The sequence below is a fragment of the Aptenodytes patagonicus genome, chromosome 3, assembly GCF_965638725.1.
Source record: "Aptenodytes patagonicus chromosome 3, bAptPat1.pri.cur, whole genome shotgun sequence".
Taxonomy (NCBI): Eukaryota; Metazoa; Chordata; class Aves; order Sphenisciformes; family Spheniscidae; genus Aptenodytes; species Aptenodytes patagonicus.
In genome coordinates this window covers 110,775,314-110,795,168 of record NC_134951.1, presented here as the reverse complement: position 1 = coordinate 110,795,168, position 19,855 = coordinate 110,775,314, and the positions used below count along the sequence as shown (strand labels likewise).

General features: G+C 48.2%; 1 protein-coding gene across 1 annotated transcript in view; it reads right to left on the bottom strand.

The window, feature by feature from the left end:
- LOC143158557 (calpain-2 catalytic subunit) overlaps window positions 1-13,783 on the bottom strand; it is a 29,778-nt gene extending 15,995 nt beyond the window's left edge. Inside the window, exons 1-6 of the mRNA XM_076334637.1 lie at window positions 13,547-13,783; window positions 12,485-12,554; window positions 3,905-4,023; window positions 3,394-3,527; window positions 2,356-2,524; window positions 265-348 (exon numbers count right to left, since the gene is read on the bottom strand). Of these exons, the coding sequence (XP_076190752.1) occupies window positions 265-348; window positions 2,356-2,524; window positions 3,394-3,527; window positions 3,905-4,023; window positions 12,485-12,554; window positions 13,547-13,783 (813 nt within the window). The remainder of the gene's footprint in view (window positions 1-264; window positions 349-2,355; window positions 2,525-3,393; window positions 3,528-3,904; window positions 4,024-12,484; window positions 12,555-13,546) is intronic.
- Window positions 13,784-19,855: the final 6,072 nt, after the last annotated feature.

Sequence of the window (19,855 nt, the reverse complement as noted above, 5' to 3'; positions counted from 1 at the left end):
CCACCACCCCGCTCACTGGGAAATAGCCGTGCTTATGGAATAAAAGGGGTTTTTTTTGGTCAAAACCCCAAGAAGTCAAGTTTGTGTTTATCCAAACCATGCCAACTAATTCAGTATTTCTTCAGAAAGAAGGACTCAAAACCTGATCCGGCAAAATGGGTGAGACTGAAGAATTTGCAACATTGAAGACGAATTTGTGGCTGCCATGGCCCAGGCCACGCACAAAGCTCTCTGCATTTCACCCCTTTGGGGCGGCACACGTACCTCCTCCGCCCCGGTGACCGAGTATGCGTGTCCCTTCACCAGCTTCTGGGAAGTGACTGCCTCCGTCTCCGCCGCACTGGTGATCTGGAAGAGCAAAGCAGCTCGATGAGCGTGGCTTCCCACGCAGCAGGGGATCCAATGGAGCAAAACTTTCCCCTCTAACAGAGCTTTAGTCTCACTGGGAGGCTGCAGGGGTGGTTCAGCTGCTGCACAGAAGCAATGAGAGGGATCCGTGTGACAGAGCGGGGAGAGAGGAAGGCAGCATGTGTGGCGATGCTGGAGCCCCCGGGGCCCATGTTCATGGCACAGGGTGCATGCCAGAAGCCCTGCACTGCAGCAAAGCTCCCTCCTGGCTCTGAAACACTTGGTGCGGTGCATCCCCTCTTGTGCATCTCCGAACGCTGTACAAAGGGGATACACATGATGAACTCCATGTTCTCAAGGGACCAGAAAGAACACAGGGGGTGACTGGCCTGAGGCTGCCCAGGTGTCACCAGGGATCACACCCCAGTCCAGCAAGCCCCAGTGCTTTGCTTTGAGGTCAAAACCCCCCCTTTGGCTCCACAGCGGGGTGGGAGGTTCCCCTTCCTTTCCCCAGCACCACCACCCTAGGACCTGCCATGCAGGGGAGCAAGGGAAAAAGCTGCACTTTGGATGCCATTCATACCTGAAGGCATACCACCCTCTCACTTTTTCCCGGCCATTACAATACTCGGGCAGTCTGGCCTATAAACACTGCAGAGAAAAATCACTTCTTGCTAGAAAGTGACTGCTCGACATCTTGCTCTAAAGATGCTTAAACCTCTATGAAACGTATGTTTGCCATCGCCTTCCCACCATTTCAGAAAGCGTGTGATCTTTAAACAAGCATATCTGAAGCTTAAAAAGAGGGTGGGATCAAGCAGGCAGGATTCCTGCTGTCAATTCATGCGCTATTACTGCCCCGCAGTGCACTCTCCATGTAATGCTTAACCTCTGTGTCCTATTTCTCTCACAGAAGAGAAGAAAAACTTTTACAGGATTTTTCAAAGGCTAAACTCACTAATAATTAGTTTACAATATAGAAAGAGTCAGCACTTACAAACAAAGGAATATATTTACTTCCCCCCACCCCCGACGAGATTTCTCTCATTCTGGGGCAAAAAAACAGATGTCAGATTCCCATCTAAATGCAAACTAGTAAAACAGGCCTCGAAAGTGCTGTCAAGTCGCACGCTGACATTAACCAAGTACTTTTCCTGCTGTGAAGCTTCCCTCTCCCGTGACTCCAATTTAACTTAAAAAATGGGAGGAAGCACTTGAGTTTCTATTAAGTTCTTGTAAACAGTTTACCTTCCCTTTAGACATAACTAAGATGTAATCTCCTTTGGGAGCAGGGTGATTATCACAATAACCATACTTAGACTCATTCCAGGGAGGCTAAAAGCGATGCTGAAGCCTTGCAGGCAGGGCCAAAGCTCCTCTTTTCCTTCTGGTGCAAGTTCAGCTTTTGGTGATGTGTTTTCCGATAAAGCCTTTTAAAGGCCTGGCAACAGTCCGAGCCTCCCTGCTTCAAGAACAGAGCCCAGATTTTTTGGGAATGTTTTGGTACAATTTGTGCAACAAACAGCGTACAGCAAGCATGGAGGTTGCCACCTCTGAGCATCTGACTGCAGAAGCTGTTAGCAGCAGCTTTCTGTCCAAACCCACTCAGCCTGCACCAACCTGCTGCCAAGCTACGGGCTTTCTTAAGAACAAAGATGTAGATCAGGACCCCTAACGAGTTCCCTGTATGATTTGTTACCATGAACCTACAAAACAGCAAAAGCTCTAGGTCTTGAAGAAAAAAACCAAGGGAGGCAATGAGCTTTTACACGTGTACTAATGAAGTCTATATTTCAACCTGTTCTCAGACATAACCCCCCAAGAAGAGCATGTGCCTGTGTCACACTCTTGAGTCAAGTTCTCCAGGCACAAGATAGAGCAGAGAACCGTAGGCAGAGGGGACCAACATCCTTTGTGCACCTCCTGTGGACGGAGCACAGGTCCATCCCCCCGCCGCCTGCATGCACAGCGACAGCCGAGCGTCCAGCCATAAGCCCACTAACTCACGTCAATAGAGCAGCCAAGGAGAGAGCCTTTCTGAAGTGCCTTCTGGATGATTTTGAAGAGGTTGGGTGGTGCCTTCTGCAGCTCATACCATTCTGCAATTCCACCGGTGAAGTCCTCGAAGCCTTCAGTGGTGGTGCCACCAGACAGAGACTCGTAAGATCCGTTCAGCCTGCATGAAAGGACACACACGCACACACAGCCATCAGGCTCCCTATTTTCTCACACACAGCTATCAGGTTCTCCTCTCCTCTTGGAGAGGGGAACTCAGTTGTGCCAACTGTCACAGCATTTCTGCTTTCAACAGCACCACAGCAGCTACGAACACGCCCCCTATTCAGCTTTGCTTCTTAGACCTCTGTACTTGGAAAGCCCAGCATAAAATCTTATATGATCATGTATACAGGTTTCAGTTCAGCCATATTAATGACAAAAGTCATGAACAGTATTTGAAGAAAAAATAATATTAAATCAAGATCCAACAATTTGCCTCTCTAGTTCCACACAGTCTTTCAATCCCTTTAAAAATTATGGGTCTGATTTTCAGCTTATCTAAATTAGCTCAATTTCTAAAGTCAATTGAAAATAGTAATGTTAGATGGCAGAATTCCTCCCTGACCATCCCAAAACTGGAAATTTGGATTTGAGCATCTTCACCTTGAACAGAGACCTGGGCACGTGGACTGGCGTGCTTTGGATGCTGAAGCCCTGCAGCTGCAAGCCCTCACAGGTGCGTAGAGCACATGAAACGGAGCTTCCCAGGCCCTGGTGATGGGAGACAGCACTCTAGGAACAGCCGTGCCATGAGATGCAAGGGCTATTTTTCTCGGCTCGCAACAAAGCCAGTACTTTTGGCTACTTGTCTCAAGCACCTGTCAGCAAAGCTTTACTAAAGCAGCCATTGTGGGACACCCCAGAATTTGTAAAGGCTAATAATTAGGCTGACATTTTAAATGCATAGTATCCATACAGTTGAGGATGCTATGCGGAAGCAGAGGCATTGGGAGATTTGAGTGAGGTGAAAGCCTGGCCTTGACTCACTTGGCGTAGGCCTTCTCCAGCAGCGCGCTCCAGAACTCGCTGCCCTCCACCGAATGCACGAAGAGCAGCTCCCCGTTCTTGGTGGGCAGCCTGTCATCCACCACGACGTCCACCCACTCCCCGTACTGCCAGAACTGGAAAGAGAGCACAAACACCTCGTCACCGCCCCATGCTGTGCACTCAGGTCACCAGGACGTTTATCTGCTTACACTGATTTCCTGGAGGAAAAGCAATCCCCCTCACAGCCAGCTTTGCCCACCCTGTTCAGGGATGCACGTCCTCAGCTGGATCTGCTGATGGAGGAAGGACCACAAAGACAGCTCCTGCTTCCAGCTCTTCGGTTAGCGGTCGTCTTCCTTCCACCACCATCACCCTTCTTGGATGTCTCTATTTTTCTGCCTGGCTCTTTGACATCCCTCAAAGTGTTCCAGGAAACACCACACATGTAGACGTGGCCAGCCACACTGGCTCCTGGCCAACAGCACTGGGGGGAAGACTGTTTTCCACCTACCTGGAAGTGGAAAATTCCTGCATATTTATCCTGGAAGCTCTGGTCTTTAGGAACGACACGTGCCAGAATTTCTTCATTCAGGGTGAGAGAGGCAATAGCGGCCAAGAGCCAACAGTCCCCTGTTAAAAAAAAAAGTTCATTATTGAAACTTTGTTCTTTAGTTTTTGTACTGCATAGGCATTATGCATTATAACCAATAATCACCTCAGCTGCGATGAGATAGTCCCTCCCATCACTCTACCTCTAAGGCAGATCAAATGCATGTATACAAATACACGTCATTTCCAGGCAAGTGTTGCGTTTCCTCAAGACCGAAGTAATAAAAAAATGTAAAAGCAGGCTTTTTATGATCTACCAGCACAGTTATCACCCATGCTGGGACTATTTGAAAGAAAACTTAATAGGCAATTGAGTGTCTACAGGTGTTGTGGTTTAACCCGGCAGGCAGCTAAACACCACACAGTTGTTTGCTCACTCCCCCCAGTGGGATGGGAGAGAGAATCGGAAAAAAGGTAAAACTCGTGGGTTGGGATACAGACAATTTAATAGGACAGAAAAGGAAGGGAAAATAACAATAAAAGAATACACAAAACAAGTGATACACAATGCAATCGCTCACCACCCACTGACTGATGCCCAGCCAGTTCCTGAACAGTGGCCGTGCCTCCCTGGCCAACTCCCCCCATTTTTTTTGTTCAGCATGTCATCATATGGTATGGAATAGCCGTTTGGCCAGTTTGGGTCAGCTGTCCTGGCTGTGTCCCCTCCTAGCTTCTTGTGCACCTCCAGCCTCCTTGCTGGCAGGGCAGTACGAGAAGCTGAAAAGTCCTTGACTTAGTGGAAGCACTGCTCAGCAACATCTAAAACATCAGTGTCTTATCAACATTATTCTCATCCTAAATCCAAAACACAGCGCTGTACCAGCTACTAGGAAGAAAATGAACTCTATCCCAGCCGAAACCAGGACAACAGGTTAGGAAACAGCATGGGGAAAAGGCCTGTGGACACATGCAGGTACTCAGGGATGCAGTTTGTCTTCAAAAGGCCAGTGTTTTCTCAAGCATAGGCTGTTTTCCTTTCCCTCCTCCATGTTTAATAAATGCCTGTTGACTTGCCATCCAGAGGTCTACCCCATGGACGAGCTCCCTTTAAGGTCTCTTGCCAGCCTCCTACAAAATAGGAGCTCCTTTCACCTTATCCTTATACATCTCTGGAGGCTCTTGCTAGAGGCCTCTCTGTTTAGTCCCACGCCTCGTCTCTGGCACTAGTCACCAGAGAGTCAGGAAAGGTCTGAAGGCAGGCACTGTTCCCGAGTCCCACACACCTCTTCACTCTTCCTGGGATGGAGCCAACATACACCGAGCCTGCACTCCAGAGTCCAGGGTCCAAGCTGTCTGGATAGTATTTTTCCACATCATCTCCTACCAAGCAGAGGGAGGAGGAGACCACAACTATATAAACATTATCTCTATTTTTTGGAATTATTTTCAGAAACCAGTGTTACTTTAACAGAGTGGTTACCTTGCTGCTCAGCCATGGGTGTTCTGCAGCCCATTAGCAAGGTGATTAGAGATTTTTAAGACCCAGTTGATCCCCTGACTCCCACAACCCAACACAAAACTCCTTGTTACCATTACCAGATCTGCTGTTGCCTTGCTCTGTGAACACAGGAAAGTCAGTATTACACATCAGGTCCCACAGAATGGTCCTGCAGCGTGTGTAGGGTATCAGGTTCAAGAAACATGAACCAGCCACAGCTGCTAGCAAGTCAGAGGCCAGCAAAGCAGCGGTCTCTATACAGCCAGCTCTCTCCTATAGGAAAAGGGTCAAAAGCTCACAGGCAAGAAGCTGGGGTTCAAATGGGCAGCTGGGAGAAAGCCTCAGGGAGAAGCAGCTCTTGGTCACCCTCAAGCTCAAGCCCAGCACCACTCAGCACAAGGAGGAACACAGGCAACCTGCAGCTCCCTCGAGGCTGCCCATCACTTTTCACAGCTGATCCCCCATAGCAGCTCTATGAATGACATTTGTCCCGTGGCCCTTTTCACATCTCATGAAAGGTGGAAGATGTTGTATTCCAGAATAACTTCCAAACCTGAGATGCCTTTACTATTTCATAATCTAGATGGGAAGAACCGAACATAAAACTTTCCCTTCAGCCCTGCCTCCGGCTGCTTGTACTGCAATGGAGAAATTGTCGTGTCAGAGAAATTTTTCAAACAGGAAAGTCACCTTGTCATTCTCCTGTGACAGATTATGAAGCAACGAGGATGTTCCCCTCCCTCCTCTGCGACAGCACATCCATCTCACCCCGCAAAATGGTGACTCTTCTTACATCCTCCTTCATAGCATTGAGACCCTCTTCCCTGGGAGCTGTGCACCCTCTGGTGCCGTGGTACATTCACAGGCACCGCCAAGCACAGCAAATGTGCTTGCTGGGAAAGAGATTGGGATCAGAAGATACTAAGAGACATTTTTTGATGGGCTAATCTACAATTAACAGTATGATCTTCTGGCCTCCAGCCATGTGAGGGCTTTAGCAGTGACCCTTCACAGCAATTCTCCTTACAGAGGAGGACACTATAGGGCTCCGCAAACAAACCCTTCGGGACTCAAACAGGACTCCAAACCCTCCAACAGGACTTCAACTTCAGCTCAGCTTCGATCTGTGCTCTCCCATACACAGCCTGCCCACGCAACGGTATTTTTGTGGGGGGTTTTTTTGGGTTTTTTTTTGACCAAAGGAGTCTTCAGACAAACCTGGCAACATGGTAAGCGCTTGGGAAAGACTGCCCAGAGATCCCTTCTGTACTGAGGATCCCTGTTTTTATTAAGTCTCCAAAAACAGGTAGTTTCTGAACAAGAGTTGGGGTTCTTCAAGTCCAAGGGACAAGTCCCTTCTAGAGAACAGCCCTAGCACTTTGACTAGAGCTCTTGTGGAGTGAGGCTGAATTAGTATCTTATTGTCTCCACTCCTTCCTCCTTAACTTGTTTTTCTCCCACTGGCACTCAACACACAGCAAGTTAATTCATTAACCCAGACAAAAAAGTCTTTCTGTTGTCTTACTGAGTTAAAGGAGGTTACAGCTTGTGACAGGGCTCTTCTGTGTCAAGAGAGCAGTGGGTTATTATGTATTTGGCAGTAGAAATATCAAGTGTCAGAGACATTGTGGGAGAAGGGGATGGATGTAAATATACATGTGCACTGGACCAGCACACACCACAGGAGAGCTGAGCACTCTCCATCAACACCCCAGCACTGCACATGGGCATATGACCCTTGGTCTCCCCCACAAATATTCTTCTTCTAGCACCCACAAGCCACTGGCTCATAAGTGTTTTTAAGATCAACAAAATCCTAAAAGGAGGAAAAGAGTGGGGATCTCCATTCTCCCTGCTGTGCCACTATCCCTCCAGCAGGAACAATCATTCTCATCTGGGAAAAGTTAGCAAGCCTTAGTAAGACTTTTAACTTCTAACAAACAGGCAATCTCAAAGCATCCCGGACACTAGGAACAGGCATGAAACAAGTTACAAATATACAGAATTGATAGGTTAACTGGCCTGATCTCAGCACAGAGGCCAAATAACTGACAACCTGCAGCAGAACAACCCCGGCACGCATCCCAGGCTCTGCAAGGCTTTTACAGACAGACATGCACAACTCAGAGGCGAAGTGAGTCTCTGGCATCTTAGACCTACACTAGCTAGAGTAAAGCCAGCACAGGTATGCTTACCTAGACTACTAGGATGCCTTCACGTGGTTAGGCAGATACATGCTCTTATTCAGACCAAATCAGATAAACCCAGAAAGAGAGCAACTCAGCCTGCTCAGCACCGCTGTGCTAGTCCTAAGGCACAGCTGGGTAAAACCATGCAGCTCCTGGCCTCTATAACAAAGATGCAGGCAGAGCTGAAGGCACTTTGTGCACGCTCTGCCGGGTGGGTGGAAACAGCTGGAGGCATGTCCTATGCCCCTTGTTCACAGTCAGCCGTGGAGGTGTTTTTCCTCTCAATTGCTCAACCTGCAGCATAAACCAGAGTTCACGTCGCACGGCCTTACTCGACCAGGCAAACTCGACCGCTCCAAGAGACCCCCAGAGCATTTGACATCGGTGTTACTACCCTCAGAAAAACTATGCTGATTTAAAGTAGTAGCAAGCCTGGATCAGAGAGCAGCTGTCCCACCGCTCTTCCAAAGAAACATTAGCGTTTCTATTCCATAAACAAGGCAGGGGCTGGGCAGGCAGAGAGCAGCACAGAAAGAATAAGTGAACAACTCGACATGACCACAGTAGCTCAGGAAGCCTTGGTCATGAAGCTGGTCAGGCATCTAGATTAAGAGCATACACCCTTTACTGCTATAATACATCTTTGAGTCAGGTTTCCTCTGTAGACAAGAAGCACTGAAGTTCAAGGAGGAGAAACTCCCCCCAGAGGACCTCTAAGCCCATAAGCAGAGTTTATAAAGAACTTCCTTTACTTTCTAGCTGTACCATCAAGGCAAACATGAAGAGAAAGAAACAGCAGACTTCGTTGTAAAACCCCTCTGTTGAACTTTATACTGGTTTCTAAGGAGAATTTGTCAGACGAACACAGATCTTAACTTGGACAACTCTGGGCAAGGTCTTCTTGAGGTTAAAAGGCAGATGCAGCATATATGGGAGACACACCACCCTTTGGTTTCCACATTTAAAAGTGCTCAACAGTCAGAATATCATCTCTCCCTTTCTGAACAGTCATCACTAAAAGTAGACCTTGTAATTCAAAGCCTGGATGGGAACAGATCTTGTGATAATACTTGGAGTTTAAGCCTGCGCTAAGCAAGCCTGAGCAGGGTCTTTACCAAATAGTCTTAACTATAAGAACTGGTACTTTTGTAAAGCTCTTGACAGTGACTTTCCTTTGATAGATCAGGAAAGTCGAAGAGGAGGCTAACAAACAGGTTACTTATATGAAGAATTTGAAAGGAGTGTTAGCAAGGCTAGGTTAATCATGGAGAATTTTTGTAAATGCACAATACAATAGGCAGAACAAGGTTATCAGAAAAGGGAATATTATCAGGCTGTGAGTTTATTTATATTAACAAGAGGTACTATTTTTTCCTGTCATGCTTCCTTTTTGCTGCTATCAATGTTTTACTTCTTATTTCTATACATCCATCTCTCCATTTACCTGATCTCCAACTATAAACAAGAATGTTACAAAAAATGTAATTGCAAGGCAAGCATAAATAGCCATAAGGGCTTAAAATTGGCCATTCTGGAGAGCAAAGACAAGCAAAGCATCTGCCATGAAGCACCTGGAGGGGCATAAGCGAAAGGCAGCTCCTCCGGTCACTGCACAGCCCATGTAAGAGTATGGGGTCAAAGGAAAAAGGTACATTCAGCCAATCACAGACACGTCATTCTTTTAAAACACTCATAGCTATAGATTAACAACTACATCAATGGCTGAACTTATTTATATAAGACTCCAGGAAGTTTTCTGGTTAGAAACATGAGGCTGTGGCCACCCACTTACAGTACAGCGGTTGCCAGCATGGGAAAACCATGCATCTAATTTTCTAAATTCATCCTACCCATTTCATTATTTTTCCACACATTTTTATTTAAGGAGGAGACACCTGTGTCTAAACAGCAAACAGGAGAGACTGCACTGTGTATGCCCCCGTGTTGTGATACCATGGTGACATTCCCTCCAAAGAAGGCGGTTAAGGGTGAATAAGCTTCCTCTCCGCAGTGGCTTTGGTTCCTCCCCTCCGCTGTAATGAGTCACCACATCCCGTGTGCTGCCGTTCTTAGCCAAATACCATGATTGACTTCAGATCTGATGCTGCAAAACTAACTCCAAATATTCGCCTTTAAAAGTTTCTTCTAAAAAGCAACAAAAACAGAATAAAGGATAATCCAAAGCCCAAGGGGCAGAACTTTGGTGTCTGGAGAACCTAATGAAACTGCTGCCTTGGTGAGGGACCACCTTTTTTGCACTGATGATCAGCTATGTCTTTTATGCATTGCAGTGTCGTACAGTCCAGGTCAAAAACAATGAAACAGATTATAGGCTGCATCTGGCCCACAGATCATAGACTCCTGCGCTAAAAGAACATCTGAACCGCTTCTCATTAGCCGAGCTGTTCGGTTACACATCCCCTGCCAAGAAGCCTGTTGCAGCAGTGATGGGCGCGTGGCTTTGGATGCCTCATCGGTCCCTGTGGTACTCCAAGATGTTCTGAATGGCTTAGCAATAGCGAGGAAACTCCACGTGGGCACGGGTCTGTTGCTTTGTGATCAAGCCTTTTGGGTGATAAACAGACTACAAAAGCTTCCTATGGAAAAAAGCGACATAATAAAAAGTACAGGTTTCCAAGAGCACCTGACATCTTCCAGTGCAATCTTTGTGACATCCTAAAATGTGATGGGACATCAGTGTCAGCACACAAAGTTCAAGTAAATGGAAGCTTAAGCAAATGTATCGATACAAATGCTGGTGTCAGATGAGGCAGTGGCAAAAAAAAAAAAAATGTATTTGTACAGCACATCCGCTAGCCTCATTGTGTGAAAAAGCGGAGATTCTATACAGGCCCTTAGTAACTCAATGGCTATACAGAGAAAAGATCAATAGCATCTAATTTTTAGTCAACCACTAAACTGTCACACAGTACCAAAGTCCTGCCCAGATTCCTAAGATAGTGGGGCAAGTCATAGCAGTACTTAGTCATGGTGAAAACAGTAATATAAACAAGAACACTAGCAACCTCCTGTTCAAATATTGTTTCAAGAGGTAAAACAATACCAGCTGTGAGGCAGTTCGTATCCTTTGGTGGTACACTATAACCTCATGAGAACATCTGACTAGTCCAAAGACCATTAAGGCGACAAATGCTTTCATCCATTTAAAACAAGGTTTGGCATTAGGAACAGCAGCTCCACAACTTGAAAACGAAGTTACAAATCTTTCATTACAGTGCTCTTGCTGCCACAACACCTGGAGAGAAAAGCTGGAAGCCTGCAGAAGGCAGAAAGCAACTAAGTGCCTTCAGAAACGAGCACCTCTGCAAAATGCCAGCTGTTGAAATGGCATTACAATAAACTGTAATTTCAAGTTGAATGACTCCTTAGCTGTTAAGTTTCACAATAAAAAAAAAAAAAAAAGAGTATAGATGTCTGGCACATGTGTTAAGCTGGGACATGCTTTATGCCAAAGTAGTCGTGGTGGGAGACATGACATCGGGCAGAGAAAGAACACACAAAGGAAGCTGGTGACATGCCAAGGACTTCACTGATCATACAATGGAACCTAATCCACACCACAGATGATACTGAGGAGAACTAAATTCACAGTCTAAGTATTTTTTATTGTCAGGGCTTTTCATACAAATTGTATCTAGTTGCCAAAGCACCAACCTGAATAACTTCTGAAAGAAAACATAACAACAAAACATGTGAAATAAGGTTCCCTACCAGTTATATTTTTGGACATATATATATATATTTTGAACAAAAATAGCAGCAGCAGGACTAGAAACTAAGAAGCCGCAACGTGGCTAATATTATGCTGATGAAAAGCAAACAAACAGAACTTCGTTCCTTTGCCAACCCCGCTGCAAAAGCACAACACACAGCATGTATTAGTCATGTTTCCCTACACCAAGAGCTTTCTCTCAACCACGCTATCAGTCTAATCTAAAACACTCTCCCTACAATTTTGGAATACATAGGAGCCTCACTGCTTCCACTTCAGCTCATTTACTGTCACATCCCCGCAGCTGTCCAACTCGCCAGCCTCCATGCTGCCTTCTGGGAGGAGAGGCACAGAGGCGCTCACCTAAAACCCCTTCTGGTGGGCAAGGCAGGAGAGAGGCTTTGAGACCAGGACAGCTATGCATGCACAGCCAGGTTAAGCCACTCACTTCCCGCTGTCCCCTGGGGCGCAGCCCCCCGGGGCTTCCCCGCAGCTCCCGGAGCTCCTCCAGAGTGACTGACCCAGGGGCTGCCATTGCACAAACTGAGTGGCAGCCACGGCAAAAGCAGAGGGCTCACAGGCTGGCCCATCCCTCCTGAAATAACCCAGTTTTTCCCTCGAGAGCTGGCGAGCAGCTGGGAATCCCTCTGTGTAATTTGTTTCCTCCATACTGCATTTTTCCAGGTTTCAGGGGGTCCCTCCTGCTCGGCAGCACTCTGTCCCACTGGGGAAAAGAAATGCCCCGCTACGCACATAACTGCTCTTCTAAGCAGACTGCTAATGGCAGAAATTAGTCAGGCCGCTCTCAGGTACACACATGCGGACATGAAAGGAACTGGTAGTGATCAGAAAAGCCACCAGGAAACCAGTCTGTGTCACCCCTGCTCAGTGCACACAGCAAGGCTGTGCTCAGTGGCCAAACACACATGGTCCCTACCTGCAGCTGTCGAGGAAAGGCAAGAAAGATCTGATTTGATATGAAGAGAGGTGGTAGGATGTAAGAGGATGCACTTGCAGGGTGAGTTACAGCCTAGTATAAATCCAGATGGTGCAGCAGGGGACTGTGGTCTCCTGGGGCAGCACCTGCATGGAAAATTCAGCTTTCTGCCTCCACCTTACCTAAGGCCCCTTGGCAGATGTCTGTGCGAGTGGCTCCACCGGCTATGAACTGGGGGCTGGAACACAGCTCCTGGGAAGGAAACAAGCCTTGCATTACATATATCCACAGGTAAGTGAGGGAACAAGGTCCCACTCGCGGCAAATTTAAACAAGCAATTGACCACAGTGGGACAACACCACAGAGATGGAGCAGGTCAGGAATGAGTGCGGGCACCAGACACACTAAGCACGGTGAGAAAAGGGGCTAGTGACCAAAGCTTGTGGGCAGCCATCTCGCTTCACAGTATGTGCCAGGAGGTCCACTGCATTTTTACACACGTGCACACACTGCTCAGCTATTACCTCCCCACCACTGACTACGTCAGGGTCTTTCAGAAATGCCTAGGCACCCCGGAGTCCCTCTGACCCGATGGCTCCCGTGGCCAGACAGGGCTGCTTCGGTAGCCAGAGGCGCAGACTGAGCGAGGGCTCGTAAAGGAAACCTCCGCATCGTGGTCAGCTCATCCCTCTGCTAAGGAAAAGAGTTATCCAAAGTGACAGCCCCGAGCGCTACCCAAAGCAAGTGGTTTATCCACACAGAGAGTTCAGGCCGGAGAGATGAACGGCTTTTTGGTTGTTTTGTTTTCCAGATGGAGCACGTCACCCTGCCAGCCCGGCCGCCCTGCCAGCCCGGACCCCGGGAGAAGGGACGTCCCCGGTCCTCTGAGAGGCCGCTGCCTCACAAAACGGGCGCACCGGGATTCTGCGGCCGCCTGGGCGCTGCCCGGGGAGGCTGCGGCCGCAGGTCTCAGCCAGGGGCCGCTCGGGGCCGCCCGCGCCGCGCTCAGCATCCGCGCCCCGACCCGCCGCCGGTGCCGGGCGGCGGCCGGAGAAACGCGCCTCCCGGGTGCGCCGGGAGGGAGAAGGGGGAGCGCAAACAGCACACGCACAGCCCCCGCAGAACTAAATCAAATCCAATTTAAGGGGAGGGGGAAAAGAAAAGTCGGATGAAAAGGCGCGGTGGTGCCGCGGAAGAATGCTACCGCCGCCGGGACCCCGGGACCGCGGCCGCCGCCGCCCTACCGTGGGTCTGCGCCAGACGACGCCCTGCGTCTTGTAGGAGCTGGGCCCCAGCTCTCGGTAGCCGAGGGCGGTGGGGCCGGCGGGGAAGGAGGGGTCCTGGAAGAGCCGCCCCTCCTGCAGGCACTCCTGCCGCAGCGCCCCGAACTCCTGGCCCAGGTAGGGGACGGCGTGGCCGTGCCGCCCCGCGCCCGCCGCCGCCGCCCGCTCCTTCGCCACCACCGCCGCCATCCCCGCCATCGTCTCCCCGCCGCCTCCGCGGCCCCGCCCCGGCACGGCCCGACACCCCACCCCCCCCCCGCGGCTGTCACAAGTGCCGCCAGTGCTCAGCGCCGCGCAGCCCCGCGGCATCCCCCGGTTTGCTCGAGTCCCTCTGCACCGGGAGTCACCCGCACCCCCTCCGGGTCACGGATGGAGAAACTTCCCCCCCGATCTCCATCTCTGTTCCCCGTGGACCCGAAGGGAAGCGCGTCTCCCTCGCAGCCAGCGCCTCATCGGCTCCGCACCTGTGCCAGCCCTGGCTCCCGTATTGCCACACGTATTCATCAATTAAAAAAATCAGCATTTCCTGCGTAAAAACCCAGAAGTATCCATGTCCAAATCTGGAAGCTTAGAAGAAAGTCGAAGGGAAAAAACTAATGTGGCTCAAAAACTAATATGGTACATATGTACCCTGTATTGTCATCCTGTTACAATTTTGAACGCTGCGCACAACAGAAATCATTTACAGCTTGATTTGCTGGTGGTAACCAAAGCATGTGTTGCTGTCACTGCTGGCATGAATCCATCCACACCCCCCTGTGTAGCCCAAACCGCGCGCAGCAAGTTCCCCCCAAACGCGCACCTCCGCCGTGCCATGGGGGAAAAGGAGTGTCTCCGTTTCGGCCGTGTGCTGCTGCCAAGGATGGCTGAAATGCTGCTGCTGGCACCCGCATAGTATGGCAGCCCTCCAAGGGAGAAGTTGAACTATTTGTTTCATATTTTAGGTCTGACTCAGGACGTGCTGGGCGCCAGGCAGCATTCCCTGGGCAGCGGCGTAGAGGCTGATAGCCCTTAGTGCTGCCTGGCTGCCTCGGAAGGAGAGGCACCTCCTTCTGTGGGTCATATCCCAAGCCCTGAATGCACTAAACACTTGTTTGGAGCCATCTTATCCAACTAAAATTAACATTATTGTTTGAAAAATGTCTAAAGAACCATAAAATACCCGGCTGTACCATTTGCTGAGATGTGGTGGGAAGTTTTCCTTGAAAATTATAAATCAGAAGTTTTTCTTCATTGCTGATATATGGTGCCTCAATGTCCCAGGAGACACTGTCCATTTGCTTGATAGCTTTGGACTTCAATCACTTATAATTGCTTATACTCAGCACAGGTCCTACTTACAGTTACGTAGGAAACCATTGCTATCGAATAGGAAAACAAGGTAAGCATTGCCCATTCAATTCACAGTATAGCAAAGGAGGCCCCCAAAATATTTTTGAAGTTAGATATGAGAGTGGTATGAGCAATACCAGCCAGCAACATCTGCGTAGGTCATGGCCATCCAAGGGAGCAGTCCTGATGCTGCCTGTGAGGTTGTCCGTAAACCTGTCCAGGCACAGACCAACTTCACTCTGCTTTGAAGGTGTCGGTTCTTCCTTGCAGGTCAGAGGGGCTCCTTAATGAAGAGAATAATGGTATTTTTAGCTGAATATTGAGGCATGTGGGAAATCAGTCACACATGGAGAACTGGAAGTGGATCAAGTAATGCTGCGTGCCATAAGTGCTCTCTGAACAGAGCCGGTACATGCTGTGTGCACTCTATTACTGGTACACCGTTAGCCAAGGTCTCCAGTATAGCTGTGCTGAAGCTCTAGCAGGACACAGTATGACACCAGAGGATGGTTTTGCTCGACTGTTTCGATTCATTAAGCACTGCTGAATAATCTTGCAGGGAAGAAGGCCATCTACTGAACCAGGAGACTAAGAGGCAACAGCACCTCACCACCTGACCACCTCAGAGTTTAACTAACAACGAGCCGTGCTGCATCCTAACATGACAGATCCAGGAGCTGTAGAGCTGCTCAAAAGGCGTTTGTTTGGCTCCACACAGTGGTTCAAATCTGTTCAGCTGCCGCAGATCAGACTTCTCTGATTTTTCAAGAGTGATGGTAAAAGGAAACCAGTGTCAGTTTAAAGCAGTGGTTTTCACTGGCCCATAAAACCAGTTTTGGTTTGTGAACTCCTCTAGCCACTTTCCAGTAGATGCAGAAGTTTAAGCTGGGTTGAAGTTTGTCATATAATCACTTTGCTTTTCTTAGTTATCCCTCCTGCATCCCATAGATGACATTCACAGACCACTCTAGGGTCTGCTGGCAGCGTGCCGATAGCCTCCGCTTGGACAATGATCAAGAAGATCGAGTGTGTACAAGCATGTTATGTGGCCACGCTGTGCAGTCAGAGTTACTACAGCTTTCTTAGAGTCTCTGCGGTGGGACGGGGGTTGAAACAGAGCCAAACAGAAAAGGAGAGGGACAGAAGGGAGCAAAGCCAGAAGGAAATTGAGCCAGCAAGGATTCAAGTAGGCGGTGGGAGAGGTACCTGGGGCAATGCAGAGAAGAGGCATATTTGCCACCGTGGCTTGTTAGACTGGTTCCAAACATATAGGGGCTGTACTGTCCCAGGTGGTTTGATGATAGACAAGGATATGTTCGTGTAATACAGGATCTCACTTATTATATGGGAAGTTGGCTGTACTAGCAGTCATCTGAACAGCCTACCCACAAAGTCCTCTGCAGCCAGGTAAGTCGACAAGTCAGCTGCTTCCAGCCCAGCAGCAGATGTGGATGTGAGTCCACAGTTAGCGGGAAGGAAGTTCTCTTGAGCACTACACAAGCCAGTCCCTTCATCTTCTACATACACAATATGCCCGTTGTCTTTAAAGGGGCGATTTCCACTTGACTGTGATACCAGTGTAATGCTCCTAGGTAAAATGGCAGTACCAAGAATAATTACCCACTAGTGTCCCCCTAAAACTAGGCAACTTTAGAAAGAAAAAGAAATTTGACTTTTTCTTAAGCTCTCTGCACACCTGCAGCTCTTCAAAAAAGTCATTAACTCTCACATTTTGCAAGTTAAGTAGTTTCAGCTGTTGCAGCAGCTTATGCTGGTTGCTGATAAGGACCATCCAGCTGCCACTCGCAGCCCGGAGTCCCAGGTAGGATGGGCTTCTCCTTCCCTATGCCTGCACTCAGCAGTTGTGAGCAGCTCAGTGCTGCTTTGCCTCGCAGCATCCCTCCTCCCTCTTGCTCATCTGCCCTCCACTATACACAGATATTGGGGGAACAATGGGGAGCAACTGGCCAACCGCCTAGGAAGGGGGAAACAGGGCCAAGCACCTGCTGGGCTCCTGCTCTCCTTCCCAGGAGCTGCCCTGTCCTCACCAGGATGAGGGTGGCCTCCCGGAGGAGGAGGCTTGCAGCAGCAGTGGTGGTGTTTCACAAGAAGGGAATTGCTTTCCCCTCTGGAGCTGGGATCTGGAGAGGGACTGAGCTTTCCTCATCAGTGCAAGACTGGCTGCAGCCCCGGGCCAAGGCAGCGAGAGGTGGCAAAAAGACCTAGGTCATCCTGCAAAACACAGCTGCCCTTCCCAGCTCCTTATGGTGCTGAAACACCTCCCCTGGGTCAGCCTGGTTGTGTTGTGGAGCTTCACACCCGGGGTGCGGGCATTACCGCTGCAGCACATCATCTTCCTCCTCCTCAGGCACCAACAATGTTCTGGCTTTTATTAAAAAAATAAGCAGGATCAATGCTAATTTCAGATGCATTTCCCTGTAGGGAACCCACTAGGCTGCAGCTTGCGGCAACACTCCCCCACCTCAAACGTTTAGTGAAATAGTTCATCCTCTAAAAGAATAATCTTACAGACAAACATTTAGGACCTTTCATAGCTCGCACTAGTCTGCCTATTAATAGTCACTTCATTTTCACAGTAATAGGGTGGGCAGGAGCCCATACATCTAGAACAGGAGAAGGCAAGCTTTCTAAATCAAGCTAATCCCTTTTCACGCTGTAGGGTCTACAATACAGCTAAGCAGCTTTAATTCTCATTAGCAAAGCGCTGCAGTACAGGGGAGCTGTTTCATTTCCCTCTAATGCACTATAGCAAAAATGTATCTAGAACTGTTAGGTAATTGGCAGTTATTTTCTCCTAAAGATTTCTCACAGATACGGAACAGTTTTGATTTCATGGAATTTGCGGATTCTTCTTTGAAACCAAGATGATGCATTTTCCTGGTTTATTCTGTTCTTCCCCATTTCTCTCACCCTCTTGCTATCAACAAGAAAGGGGAAGAGGGGAAGGAAAACAGGAAGAGCCAGAAAAAATATGCAAATCCCAGAAGGAACAGAAATCAGAATAATTTTAATTTTTTTTTGTCTGGTTGCTGTTTCCCTAGGGGTTAATGCCACTTCAGCAGCAGTTTTTGAGAGTCATGGAGAACGTGAAAACTTTTTCCCCCATAATGTAACTGTCAGTTGTTGCTGTAGTCAGCTATGCAATCGTCATCTTTTCCCCTTCTTTATATCCTCTAGATGGTGCTTGTGTATCACTTTCTACACAAAAGAAATCATTCTGCTGCTAATCAAGCTTGGAAATGGATTTGAAGTGCTGTGCTACAGGTCACTAGGAGCAGAGGTTTGTGGTGGACACACTGGGTGGTACCTGGTCCAAGTCTCTGTCAGAGAAAATGGTTGTCCTCAGCCTCTTCCCAAATGGGAGATACAGGACAGAAAAAATCCTACAGCACATTTTGCTGGAATTTATGAAGATTAAAATCTGATCGCATTTCCTCTGTATCACACCTTAACACACTGGTGATATACAAGGGTTCACCCCTTCTGTGCACACTTGTGTCCAGTGGCAACTGGAGTTACAGAGCACACAGCCTATCAAGTGTATGTCCAAAAAAGTACATGGGAAACAAAAGATTCCTGATCAAAATGGCATTTCCCAAATGCCAGACCACCATGCTTTTCCATGAACAATATTGCCAAAGCTTGCAGCTTACAGCAAGCACAGCAAAATGGGAACGTGCCTCTGGGAACAGAGGAAATTTCAGTGTAAGAGGCTGGTGCAGGGACGGAAAGAAACCAGTATTCTGCCTCATGAGCAGAGAAAGTGGGTACCTCTGAATGGGTCTATTTGTCAGGAAAAAAAATATCCATGCTGGAAAGAAAAAACCCTCCCCTCAACCCTTTATTATTACACCCTCTGTTCTGATTAAGTACAGACACACCTAGAAGTACTGAAATGTAACAGAGATGAAATTCTGGCCATTCTTCTCCTTCACTCAATTTTAACAGTATTAATTTAATTTTTAGATAACCAGTACAGTAATTCCCTCAGCCCAGCCTTCTCAACCTGTGCCCACCTGGAACCAACCAAGTAATTTAATTTCCTATTTGCATTCACACTCTTCAAATATTTGCAGACAAGCAACCCGGCTAGCCTCTGTTTGGATTCCTTATCTCAACAGGTTTCGGTCCTTAAAAATTCTCTCTTCCCGTCCCTACACCTCCTGTCTAAAGTTCCCAAGGGGCAGTCATCAGACATGCTCCCTAGCAAACAAAGTTACTTGTTTACCCAGCTCTCAGCTGAACACGCAGTGGGCTTTGCTGAGGAAACCTGGGCATTAAATAGGAAGACAGCAGAGAGCAGCTGTGCTCCGCGGTAAATTGCTCTTGCTTCAGTTCTTGAACCGACAGACATTTGCAGCCACCTTGCCAGGGAGGTGTGCACCCCTCTGTCAGTACAAAATGGGTAGAAACTCGGAGTTTTTCTACTACAAGAACAGGAACCACTATTTTTTAAGGTCTAAAAAGCCTTCTGCACCCAAGGCTTTTTTTTTGTTTTGGCTTGTAAACATTTTACATGCAGGAAACACCACCAAAAGACTGTAAATATGATGGCTAACTTCTCACTAGCCAAGATAAGACCCTGTTTGTATAGGTGGGGAAGGTACAGTGACTTTTGCCCAAGGTCACATTGGAGATGGGGAGCAGGGGTACCAGCTTGCCTCCTATTTGGTGATACAATTTTCCACTTTTGACCTGGGTCATGCTCCTGGATTGTATCCTTGCCCTCTACAGGTCATATGGCCAGGTGGCCATCTCTGGCTCTGTCAAGTTCACACCTTTTATTGCTTATTAACTAATTCATAAAAATCACACTGCTTTGAGAGTACCGAAGACAATTTTTTTAAAAAAAGATCACTTATGCTGGAAGTGGGTTCAACTTTACAACATGATCCTGGCTTTAAAACTCGCTGACAT